This window comes from Rhinoraja longicauda, chromosome 40, assembly GCF_053455715.1.
Source record: "Rhinoraja longicauda isolate Sanriku21f chromosome 40, sRhiLon1.1, whole genome shotgun sequence".
Lineage (NCBI taxonomy): Eukaryota > Metazoa > Chordata > Chondrichthyes > Rajiformes > Arhynchobatidae > Rhinoraja > Rhinoraja longicauda.
Genome location: NC_135992.1, coordinates 7127174 through 7140196, shown reverse-complemented (window position 1 = coordinate 7140196; position 13023 = coordinate 7127174). Strand labels below are relative to the sequence as shown.

At 51.1% G+C, this 13023-nt stretch overlaps 1 protein-coding gene across 1 annotated transcript in view; it reads left to right on the top strand.

Annotated features, from left to right (window-relative positions):
• Window positions 1–13023, top strand: part of LOC144611390 (voltage-dependent T-type calcium channel subunit alpha-1I-like) — a 382459-nt gene that overhangs the window by 322383 nt on the left and 47053 nt on the right. Inside the window, exons 21-22 of the mRNA XM_078430461.1 lie at window positions 6136–6328; window positions 11517–11668. Of these exons, the coding sequence (XP_078286587.1) occupies window positions 6136–6328; window positions 11517–11668 (345 nt within the window). The remainder of the gene's footprint in view (window positions 1–6135; window positions 6329–11516; window positions 11669–13023) is intronic.

Sequence of the window (13023 nt, the reverse complement as noted above, 5' to 3'; positions counted from 1 at the left end):
CAGCACCGCCATTCAATGTGATCATGGCTGATCATTCTCAATCAGTACCCCGTTCCTGCCTTCTCCCCATACCCCATGACTCCGCTATCCTTAAGAGCTCTATCTAGCTCTCTCTTAAATGCATTCAGAGAATTGGCCTCCACAGCCTTCTGAGGCAGAGAATTCCACAGATTCGCAACTCTCTGACTGAATATCTTTTTCCTCATCTCAGTTCTAAATGGCCTACCCCTTATTCTTAAACTGTGGCCTCTTGTTCTGGACTCCCCCAACATTGTGAACATGTTTCCTGCCTCTAAAGTGTTCAACCCCTTAATAATCTTATACGTTTCGATAAGATCTCCTCTCATCCTTCTAAATTCTAGTGTATACAATCCTAGTCGCTCCAGTCTTTCAACATATGATAGTCCCGCCATTCCGGGAATTAACCTAGTAAACCTACGCCTCACGCCCTCAATAGCAAGAATATCCTTCCTCAAATTTGGAGACCAAAACTGCACACACTACTCCAGGTACGGTCTCACTAGGGCCCTGTACAACTGCAGAAGGACCTCTTTGCTCCTATACTCAACACCCCGCACATTAACACTATCCGACACCCACTAGGGACAATTCTTTTAACATTTACCCCAAGCCAATTAACCCACAAACCTGCACGTCTTTGGAGTGTGGGAGGAAACGGAAGATCTCGGCGAAAACCCACACAGGTCACAGGGGGAACGTACAGACAGCACCCGTAGTCGGGATCGAACCCGGGTCTCCGGCGCTGCATTCGCTGCAAGACAGCAACTCTACCGCTGTGCCACCTAATTGTTCATTGTTGGTAAAATGGCAGCTTTACTTGGATTGGATTTATTCACACAATGCTGGAGTAACTCAGCGGGTCAGGCAGCATCTCAGGAGAGAAGGAATGGGTGACGTTTCAGGTCGAGACCCTTCTTCAGACTGAAGAAGTCTGAAGAACCGGTGGCGCACCGGTGGAGCTGCCGCCTGACAGCGCTTACAGCGCCAGAGACCCGAAACGTCACCCATTCCTTCTCTCCAGAGATGCTGCCCGTCCTGCTGAGTTACTCCAGCTTTTTGTGTCCATCTGCAGGACAGAACTAGTGTAAGGGCTGATCGCTGGTCGACGTGGACTCGGTGGGCCGATGGGCCTGTTTCCACGCTATGTGTCGAAACTAAACTAAACTAAGATCTACACATTGTCAATTTTTTATTTTATGTTTGCCTCATGGGCAGATGATGTGGCATTACGTTGCAAAAAAATCGCAATGCGTTTGAATTTCTGGGCCTATTACCTCCCCCCCACCCCGGTAACATGAGACAGGGGGGGATCATCTGTATCTATATTTGGGCTTTCACCACCTGCCCCTGTGTCTCCCCCTGTACTTGGATGTTAAATGTTGGTCAAACTCCCTGCAAAGCTTCAAATGGCACCTGTATAACATATAACATATAACAACTACAGCATGGAAACAGGCCTGTCCGGCCCTACCAGTCCACGCCGACCATTCTCCCTGACCTAGTCTCATCTACCTGCACTCAGACCATAACCCTCCAATCCCCTCCTATCCATATACCTATCCAATTTACTCTTAAATAATAAAATCGAGCCAGCCTCCACCACTTCCACCGGAAGCCCATTCCATGCAGCCACAACCCTCTGAGTAACGAAATTCCCCCTCATGTTACCCCTAAACCTTTGTCCCTCAATTCTGAAGCTATGTCCCCTTGTTGGAATCTTCCCCACTCTCAAAGGGAAAAGCCTACCCACGTCAACTCTGTCCGCCCCTCTCAAAATTTAAAAAACCTCTATCAAGTCCCCCCTCAACCTTCTACGCTCCAAAGAATAAAGACCCAACCAGTTCAACCTCTCTCTGTAGCCTAAGTGCTGAAACCCAGGCAACATTCTAGTAAATCTCCTCTGTACCCTCTCCATTTTGTCGACATCCTTCCTATAATTTGGCGACCAGAACTGCACACCATACTCCAGATTCGGCCTCACCAATGCCCTGTACAATTTCAACATTACATCCCAACTTCTATACTCGATGCTCTGATTTATAAAGGCAAGCATACCAAATGCCTTCTTCACCACCCTATCCACATGAGATTCCACCTTCAGGGAACAATGCACAGTTATTCCCAGATCCCTCTGTTCCACTGCATTCCTCAATTCCCTACCATTTACCCTGTACGTCCTATTTTGATTTGTCCTACCAAAATGCAGCACCTCACACTTATATAGATTATGTAGATTTAGTTTATGTGTATGAAGGAACTGCAGATGCTGGTTTAAATCGAACATAGCCACAAAATGCTGGAGTAACTCAACGGGACAGGCAGCATCTCTGGAGAGAAGGAATGGGCGATGTTTCAGGTCGAGACCCTTCTTCAGACTATAGTTTTAGTTTAGTTTAGAGATACAGCGCGGAAACAGGCCCTTCGGCCCACCGAGACCGTGCCGACCAGCGATCCCCACACACTAACACTATCCTACACACACTATTTACAATTCACAATTTGCACAATTCACAATTTTCCCAAGCCAATTAACTATAGACCTGCTCGTCTTTGGAGTCGCAAGGAGAACGTACAAACTCCGTACAGACAGCGCCCGTAGTCGGGATCGAACCCAGGACCCCTGCGCTGTGAGGCAGCAACTCTACCGCTGCGCCACCGTGCCGATCACTGCTGGAGTCATTAAAAAAAATCTGCCGCAATATATCTGCACAGTGCAGATTACAATTAAAAATAGTTTTAAAGCAAAATATTTAACCATCTTCTTAAGCGAGTTATTTCACTATCTGTAACAGCTCCAGCTATTTTCTGCTTGGTCTGGGTGGATTCATATGTACCAGTGACACGGCAGGTCCTTCGGAAGAATAGAAGGATTCTCGTAACAGATGGATAAGACAAGGTTATAAAACTAATTAAGTGGTGAAATAGATCTTGCAAATGGGCTGAACGATTTCACTCAGTTTATGGCTGGGATGAGCAATTGCACAGCAGCCAGGCTTGTCGAGATGCCCACCTGTGTTTGGACATGCAAGCCCTCCGTTGTAGGCTCACGTGCTTCTGCTTCTCAACCTAACGCTCTCTCCTTGCCCCATTGGGCCTTATTGCCCCCTTTCATCATCTGCTCACCCCATCGACTCTGCTTCTTTCTGTTCAATATTTGTTGCATCCATCTCTTTCCTCATCTCTGCCCTTGTTGTGTTTGACTCTTTGTCCTTCTCTCTTGTTCTCATTGTCAACCTTCCCCACTCCTCTATCTCTCCCTCCCTCTCTGCTCTCTCTCTCTCTCTCTCTCTCTCTCTCTCTCTCTCTCTCTCTCTCTCTCTCTCTCTCTCTCTCTCTCTCTCTCTCTCTCTCTCTCTCTCTCTCTCTCTCTCTCTCTCTCTCTCTCTCTCTCTCTCTCTCGCTCTCCTTCCTCTCTCTCTTTCTCATTTTCATTTCTCTCATTTTCCTCTCTCTCTCTCTCTCTCTCTCTCTCTCTCTCTCTCTCTCTCTCTCTCTCTCTCTCTCTCTCTCTCTCTCTCCCTCTCTCTCTCTCTCTCTCTCTCTCTCTCCCTCTTTCCTCTCTCTCCTCTCTCATTTTCCTCACTCTTTTCTCTCTCTTTCCTTCTCTCTCTTCCCCTCTCTCAATCTTTATTTCCTCTCTCAATCTTTATTTCCTCTCCTCTCTCTTCTCTCGCTCTCTTTCCACCATCTCTCTCCTCTTTCATTCTTCCATCTCTCTCCCTCCCTCTCTTTCCTCCCCCCTTTCCCACTCTCTCTCTCCTTTCTCACTTTCCTCTCTCTCTCTTACTCCCCCATCTCTCAACTCCCTCTTTCAGGTGGTGGAAGGGTCCTGACCCAAAGCGTCGTACGTCCACTCCATCCGCCTGACCCGTTGAGTAACTCCGGCACTTTGTGCTTTACTCCACAATTTCAGCATCTGCAGTTCCTTGCTTTTTCCCTTTCTGTCAATGATCACCGATGACTAAGGAGAGGCAGAGCCCACAATGGTCCATTGCTGGCTGTGGAAGAGGTGATATCGATACGATATACGATACGATAGAACTTTATTTATCCCCTAACCCTAACGAAGGCATATAGGATTACGAACAGTGGAACTGGCAGGACAAGTATGATGGGGAGGATTGGAGAGAGAGGGAATGCGAGGGCTACTTGAAATTAGAGAAATCAATATTCATACCACTGGGTTGTAAACTGCCCAAATAAAATATGAATCAATATGGCGCCCAGCCCAGGTGACTAATATGTGCCAGCCACAGAAGTGTCTCTACACAGAAGTGGAACAGAGGGATCTGGGAATAACTGTGCATTGTTCCCTGAAGGTGGAATCTCATGTGGATAGGGTGGTGAAGAAGGCGTTTGGTATGCTTGCCTTTATAAATCAGAGCATCGAGTATAGAAGTTGGGATGTAATGTTGAAATTGTACAGGGCATTGGTGAGGCCGAATCTGGAGTATGGTGTGCAGTTCTGGTCGCCAAATTATAGGAAGGATGTCGACAAAATGGAGAGGGTACAGAGGAGATTTACTAGAATGTTGCCTGGGTTTCAGCACTTAGGCTACAGAGAGAGGTTGAACAGGTTGGGTCTTTATTCTTTGGAGCGTAGAAGGTTGAGGGGGGACTTGATAGAGGTTTTTAAAATTATGAGAGGGACGGACAGAGTTGACGTGGGTAGGCTTTTCCCTTTGAGAGTGGGGAAGATTCCAACAAGGGGACATAGCTTCAGAATTGAGGGACAAAGGTTTAGGGGTAACATGAGGGGGAACTTCTTTACTCAGAGGGTTGTGGCTGTATGGAATGGGCTTCCGGTGGAAGTGGTGGAGGCTGGCTCGATTTTATTATTTAAGAGTAAATTGGATAGGTATATGGATAGGAGGGGATTGGAGGGTTATGGTCTGAGTGCAGGTAGATGAGACTAGGTCAGGGAGAATGGTCGGCGTGGACTGGTAGGGCCGGACAGGCCTGTTTCCATGCTGTAGTTGTTATATGTGTTATATATATGTTATAATCACCCATTATATTCACTCCACTCTACCCCATTGGAGACCCTTGGACTACCTTCAGTCTGAAGAAGGGTCTCGACCCGAAACGTCACCCATTCCTTCTCTCCAGAGATGCTGCCTGACCCGCTGAGTTACTCCAGCATTCTGTGTCCACCTTCGATTTGAACCAGCATCTGCAGTTATTTTCCTACACCTTTGATCGGAGTACACTGGAATTCATGTTGCACTAAACGTTATTCAACGTTATTCCCTTTATCATAAGGTCATTCGTGATATGAACAGAATTAGGCCATTCGGCCCATCAAGTCTGCTCCGTTATTCAGTCATGGCTGATCTATCTCTCCCTCCTATCCCCATTCTCCTGCCTTCTCCCCCTAACCCCTGACACCCGTACTGATCAAGAATCTATCTATCTCTGCCTTAAAAATATCCACTGACTTGGCCTCCACAGCCCTCTGTGGCAAAGAATTCCACAGATTCACCTCCCTCTGACTAAAGAAAGTCCTCCACATCTCCTTCCTAAAGGAACGTCTTCTAATTCTAGAGGCTATGACCTCTAGTCCTAGACTCTCCCACCAGTGGAAACATCCTCTCCACATCCACCCTATCCAAGGCTTTCACCATTCTGTATGTTTCAATGAGGTCCCTCCCCTCATCCTTCTATACTCCAGCGAGTACAGGCCCAGTGCCATCATATGTATCATGTATCTGTACACTGTGAATGGCTCGTATAATCATGTATTGTCTTTCCACAGACTGGTTAGCAGGCAACAAAGGCTTTTGAGTGCATGCGCAAAATGCTGGAGTAACTCAGCGGGTCTGGCAGCATCTCGGGAGAGAAGGGATGGGTGACGTTTCGGGTCGAGACCCTTCTTCGGTCCCACCCCCTCCCCTGACATCAGTCCGAGGAGGGGTCTCGACCCGAAACGTCACCCATTCCTTCTCTCCCAAGATGCTGCCTGACCCGCTGAGTTACTCCAGCATTTTGTGTGTCCCTTTGATTTAAACCACTCTTTCCTACACGTTTTTCAATGTACACGTGACAGTAAACTAAACTGATGACGGATCACTCCGGGGAGAGCAAACACTGACGGCTGTGACCTTGCCTTCGCAGCCCATCATCAACAACAACCCCTGGATGCTGCTCTACTTCATCTCCTTCCTGCTCATTGTCAGCTTCTTCGTGCTCAACATGTTTGTCGGCGTGGTGGTGGAGAACTTCCACAAGTGCCGGCAGAACCAGGAAGCCGAGGAGGCGCTGCGGCGCGAGGAGAAACGTCTGCGCCGGCTGGAGAAGAAACGCAGGAGTAAGGAGCCAGTTACCTCCACTCCCAGCTCCACCCCCACCCCAAGCTCACCCCCCTCCGCTCCCGCTCCCACTCCTAGAGGTTGCCAACTTTCTCACTCCCAAATAAGGGACAAAAGGTGACGTCGCCGCCCCACTCTCCCGGCCCCGCGTGACTTCACTCGGCCAGCGGCCACGTGCTCCCGCTCCACCAATGGCGGCCGCCCCGGGCCGGGAGGCGGGTTGCAATGCAACCTCCGTTAGGCGGCGCCCGGGCCTCCGGGACTACAGTGTCCGGGCCTACACTGTCCGGGCCTACACTGTCCGGGGCTACAATGTCCGGGCATGCAGTGTCCGAGCCTACACTGTCCAGGCCTACAGTGTCCGGGCCTACTGCGTCCGGGCCTACAGTGTCCGGGCCTACAGTATCCGGGCCTACACTGTCCGGGCCTACATTGTCCGGACCTACACTGTCCGGTCCTACACTGTCCAGGCCTACAGTGTCCGGGCCTACAGTGCCCGGCCTACAGTGTCCAGGTCTACAGCGTCCGGGCCTACAGTGCCCGGGCCTACACTGTCAGAGCCTACAGTGTCCGGGCCTACACTGTCCAGGCCTACAGTGCCCGGGCCTACACTGTCCGGGCCTACAGTGTCCGGGCCTACAGCATCCAGGCCTACATTGTCCGGGTCTACACTGTCCAGGCCTACAGTGTCCGGGCCTACAGTGCCCGGGCCTACACTGTCCGGGCCTACAGTGTCTGGGCCTACAGCATCCAGGCCTACAGCATCCGGGCCTACAGCATCCGGGCCTACAGCGGCCCCAGGCCTAATATGGGTCAAGGGCGATCCCGAATGGGACAAACCAATTGAGCCCAATATACGGGATGTCCCGGCTAATACAGGACAGTTGGCAACCCTACCCGTTCCCACCCCCAGCCCTCGTCTCCATGCCCTGCCCCACCCACATCCCTGCCGTCACCCCACCGCCCCTCCACTCCACTCCCATCCCCTGACCCCTCACTCACCCTCTCCCTCACAACCACCACCCACCCCTCCCTCAGCCCCAATCTCACCCCCCAGCCCCCTGCCCTCATCTCACCCCCACCCCATCGCCAAACCCCTCCCTACTTCCATCCCCACCCCCATCCCTCCAATCCCCTCTCCACACTCCCCCCACCCCTCCCCATTCCCACCCTCAACACCCTCTCCACCCCCCCCCCCACTACCATCCCCACCCCCCCTCAACCCCACCCCCTCTACCTCCACCCCTTCGCCTACCCTCTCCCCCATCCCTCCGCTGTTTCCACGCTGCATCTCTAAACTAAAGAATGTTTTTCCACACATTTCCTCTATTTTATAACCACTGTTTGAAGAAGTTACCTCTGCGGGCATGAGTTGTGGTGATCCTAGGATTCCTCTCCTCAAAGTTGCTTTGCTTCCCTCATCCCCTCCCTTCCTCAGTCCAATTCCCCCCCTCACCCCCCTTCCCCTTGCACTCCCTTCACCCCACCCACCCCTCTCTCTCTCCTTCAATTCTCTTCCTCTGTCCCACATTTCCACTTTCCCTCTCTCCTTTTCTCGTTCACATTCCCGCCTCCCTCGGCTGCTCTGTCCCCGCTCACCCTCCGTGACTTCCCATTTCTTCCCCCTCCTTCCTGTTCCATTTCCTACCCACCCTATCTCCCATCCCCCATCCCACAGCCAATTCTTCCTTTCCTGCCCAATCCAAAGACCCAACTCTCATTTCTTCCTCCTGCACTTTCCTTGCATGCTCATTTTTTCCTTCTTCCTCTTGTCTCTTTCCCCTTCCTTCCCCTCCTTGTTAGATAGAGCTCTAGGGGCTAGCAGAGTCAAGGGATAAGGGGAGAAGGCAGGCACTGGTTACTGATTGCGGATAGAAACATAGAAACATAGAAAAGAGGTGCAGGAGTAGGCCATTCGGCCCTTCGAGCCTGCGATCATTCAATATGATCATGGCTGATCATCCAGCTCAGTAGCCTGTACCTGCCTTCTCTCCATACCCCCTGATCCCTTTAGCAAAAAGGGCCACATCTAACTCCCTCTTAAATATAGCCAATGAACTGGCCTCAACTACCTTCTGTGGCAGAGAATTCCACAGACTCACCACTCTCTGTGTGAAGAAATGTTTTCTCATCTCGGTCCTAAAAGACTTCCCCCTTATCCTTAAGCTGTGACCCCTGGTTCTGGACTCCCCCAACATCGGGAACAATCTTCCCGCATCTAGCCTCTCCAACCCCTTAAGAATTTTATATGTTTCTATAAGATCCCCCCTCAGTCTTCTAAATTCCAGCGAGTACAAGCCCAGTCTATCCAGTCTTTCCTCATATGTAAGTCCCGCCATCCCAGGGATTAATCTGGTGAACCTTCTCTGTACTCCCTCTAAGGCAAGAACGTCTTTCCTCAGGTTAGGAGACCAAAACTGCACACAATACTCCAGGTGCGGTCTCACCAAGGCCCTGTACAACTGCAGCAGTACCTCCCTGCTCCTAAACTCAAATCCTCTTGCTATGAATGCCAACATACCATTCGCTTTCTTCACTGCCTGCTGCACCTGCATGCTTGCTTTCAATGACTGGTGCACCATGACACCAAGGTCACGTTGCATCTCCCTTTCTCCTAATCGGTCACCATTCATGTAATACTCTGCTTTCCTGTTCTTGCCGCCAAAGTGGATAACCTCACATTTATCCACATTATATTGCATCTGCCACGCATTTGCCCACTCGCCTAATCTATCCAAGTCACTCTGCAGCCTCCTAGCATCCTCCTCGCAGCTAACACTGCCACCCAGCTTCGTTTCATCCGCAAACTTAGAGATGTTGCATTCAATTCCCTCGTCCAAATCATTAATATACACTGTAAATAACTGGGGTCCCAGCACTGAGCCTTGCGGTACCCCACTGGTCACTGCCTGCCATTCCGAAAAGGACCCGTTTATTCCTACTCTTTGCTTCCTGTCCGCCAACCAATTTTCTATCCACCTCAAAACTGAACCCTCAATACCGTGTGCTTTAAATTTGTACCCCAATCTCCTATGTGGGACCTTGTCGAAGGCCTTCTGAAAGTCCAGATATAACACATCGACTGGTTCTCCCTTATCCACTCTACTAGTTACATCCTCGAAAAATTCTATAAGATTCGTCAGACATGATTTGCCTTTGGTAAATCCATGCTGACTTTGTCCGATGATTTCACCACTTTCCAAATGTGATGCTATCACATCTTTAATAACTGATGATCAGCCATGATCACAATGAATGGCGGTGCTGGCTCGAAGGGCCAAATGGCCTCCTCCTGCACCTATTTTCTATGTTTCCTCACTCTCCCACCACCTCCCTCTTCTCCACCCTCTTTTCCTTCCACCCCCTCCTTCGTCCTCCCGGGGATAAGTTCATATATTCTGCAGTGAATAGGAGCAGTATTAGGCCATTCGGCCCATCACGTCTACTCCGCCATTCAATCATGGCTGATCTATCTCTCCCTCCTAACCCCATTCTCCTGCCTTCTCCCCCTGACACCCGTAAAAGACCCACAGCTAGCACCCAATCCTTGTCCCATTATGAAGGGTTTAGAGTCTAGATACAACATGGAAACAGGCCCTTCGGCCCACCGGGTCCCTGCCGAATAAACAATCACCTGGTACACTAGTTCTATCCTGCTCCGTGGGAACAATTTACAGACGCCAATTAACCTAGAAATCCTGCACGTCTTTGGGATGTGGGAGGAAACGATGGTGCAGCGGTAGAGTTGCCGCCTTACAGCGAATGCAGCGCCGGAGACTCAGGTTTGATCCTGACTACGGGCGCCGTCTGTACGGAGTTTGTACGTTCTCCCCGTGACCTGCGTGGGTTTTCTCAGAGATCTTCGGTTTCCTCCCACACTCCAAAGACGTACAGGTTTGTAGGTTAATTGGCTGGGCAAATGTAAAATTGTCCCTAGTGTGTGTAGGAAAGTGTTAGTGTGCGGGGATCGCTGGGCGGCGCGGACCCGGTGGGCCGAAGGGCCTGTTTCCGCGCTGTATCTCTAAATCTAAAAAAAACCTAGAAACCGGAGCATCACAAGGTTCACATGAATGATCCCAGGAATGAGTGGGTTAACATATGATGAGCGTTTGTCGGCTCTGGGCCTGTACTCACTGGAGTTTAGAAGGATGAGGGGGGACCTCATTGAAACTTATAGAATAATGAAAGGCCTGGATAGAGTGGATGTGGAGAGGATGTTTCCACTGGTGGGAGAGTCTAGGACCAGAGGGCACAGCCTCAGAATTAAAGGGCGCTCTTTTAGAAAGGAGGCGAGGAGGAACTTCTTTAGTCAGAGGGTGGTGAATCTGTGGAACTCATTGCCACAGAGGGCTGTGGAGGCCAAGTCAGTGGATATATTTTTAAGGCAGAGATAGACAAATTCTTGATTAGAACGGGTGTCAAGGGTTACGGGGAGAAGGCAGGAAAATGTGGTTAGGAGGGAGATATCAGCCATGAGTGAATGGCGGAGTGGACTCAAGTCAAGTCAATTTGAATAGCACATTTAAACACAACCCACGCTGACCAAAGTGCTGCACATCAGTGCAGGTACTAAAAAAGAACACACAATAGCACCCAAAATAGCACACGACTCGATGGGCCGAATGGCCTAATTCTACTCCTATAACCTGTGAAATCCCACGCGGTCACGGGTAGAACGTACAATCTCCGCGCAGACAGCACCCGTAGTCAGGATCGAACCTGGGACTCTGGTATTGTGAGGCAGCAACTCTACCGCTGCGCCACCGTGCCGCCCGTCTCCCTGCCCTCAATGCCGACCCACGCGGTCCCCGTGTGCTGATCTGTGTCGCTGTTTCCTGATACCACAGATGTGCTGGAGGTGGCCGTGGAGGAGCTGCAGGAGAACGCGGTGGGGAGCCCGCAAAACCTATGCGAGCCTTGTGATCGCCCGGCGGTAATGGCCGACACAGGCCCGAGAGTAAAGACAGGCCCCAGTCCCTCCAAACGCAGGAGCTCAGCCATCCCACCCGGCAACTCTTCACAGCACAGGGCATGGACACTCACTCACCAAGGCAGAGCAATGGGGCGGAGGTGTAACGTTCAGGAAGCAGGGCAAGGGGGGTATCGGAGTACTAACCAACTGCTCTTTGTTCCTTCCCCCCCCCCCCCCCCCAGACCACAACCCCAATGTTGGCCTGGCCACACCAGAAGCCCAGCAGCTGCCCTACTACGCTGCCTACTCGCCTGTCCGCCTCTTCATCCACACCTTGTGTACCAGCCACTACCTGGACCTCTTCATCACCTTCACCATCTGCATCAACGTGGTCACCATGTCCCTGGAACACTACGACCAACCCAAGGTACGAACTTTATTTTAGCCTAGTTTATCATCATATCATATCATATCATATATATACAGCCGGAAACAGGCCTTTTCGGCCCTCCGCGCCGCCCAGCGATCCCCGCACATTAACACTATCCTACACCCACTAGGGACAATTTTTACATTTTAACCCAGCCAATTAACCTACATACCTGTACGTCTTTGAAGTGTGGGAGGAAACCGAAGATCTCGGAGAAAACCCACGCAGGTCACGGGGAGAACGTACAAACTCCTTACAGACGGCGCCCGTAGTCAGGATCGAACCTGAGTCTCCGGCGCTGCATTCTCTGTAAAGCAGCAACTCTACCGCTGCGCTACCGTGCCGCCGTTTAGTTTAGTTTAGAGATACAGCGCGGAAACAGGCTCACTTTCGGCCTACCGGGTCCGCGCCGACCAGCGATTCCCGCACACTAACACCATCCTACACTCACGAGGGGCAATATTTACATTTACCAAGCCAATTAACAATAGACAATAGACAATAGGTGCAGGAGGAGGCCATTCAACCCTTCGAGCCAACACCGCCATTCAATGTGATCATGGCTGATCATTCTCAGTCAGTACCCCGTTCCTGCCTTCTCCCCATACCCCCTGACTCCGCTATCCTTAAGAGCTCTATCTAGCTCTCTCTTGAATGCATTCAGAGAATTGGCCTCCACTGCCTTCTGAGGCAGAGAATTCCACAGATTCACAACTCTCTGACTGAAAAAGTTTTTCCTCATCTCATTTCTAAATGGCCTCCCCCTTATTCTTAAACTGTGGCCCCTGGTTCTGGACTCCCCCAACATTGGGAACATGTTTCCTGCCTCTAACGTGTCCAACCCCTTAATAATCTTAACCTACATACCCGCACGTCTTTGGAGTGTGGGAGGAAACCGAAGATCTCGGAGAAAACCCACGCAGGTCACGGGGAGAACGTACAAACTCCGTGCAGACAGCACCCATAGTCGGGATCGAACCCGGGTCTCCGGCGCTGCATTCGCTGTAAGGCAGCAACTCTACCACTGCGCCACCGTGCCACCGCCCCGCGCCCCACGTGACCTCACCCAGCCAGCGGCCACGTGCTCCCGCTCCACCAATGGCGGCCGCCATTGGTGGAGCGGGAGCACGTGGCCTCTGGCTGGGTGAGGTCACGTGGGGGGGGCGCGGGGCGGTGACATCACTCTTGGTCCCTTCTTTGGGAGTGAGGAAGTTGGCAACCCTACTAATGCGGGACAAGGGCCTGTCCCGTACGGGACAAACCAATTCAGCCCAAAATACGGGATGTCCTGGCTAATACGGGACAGTTGACAACCCTAGGTAAACTTGATGGGCCGAATGGCCCGACTCTGC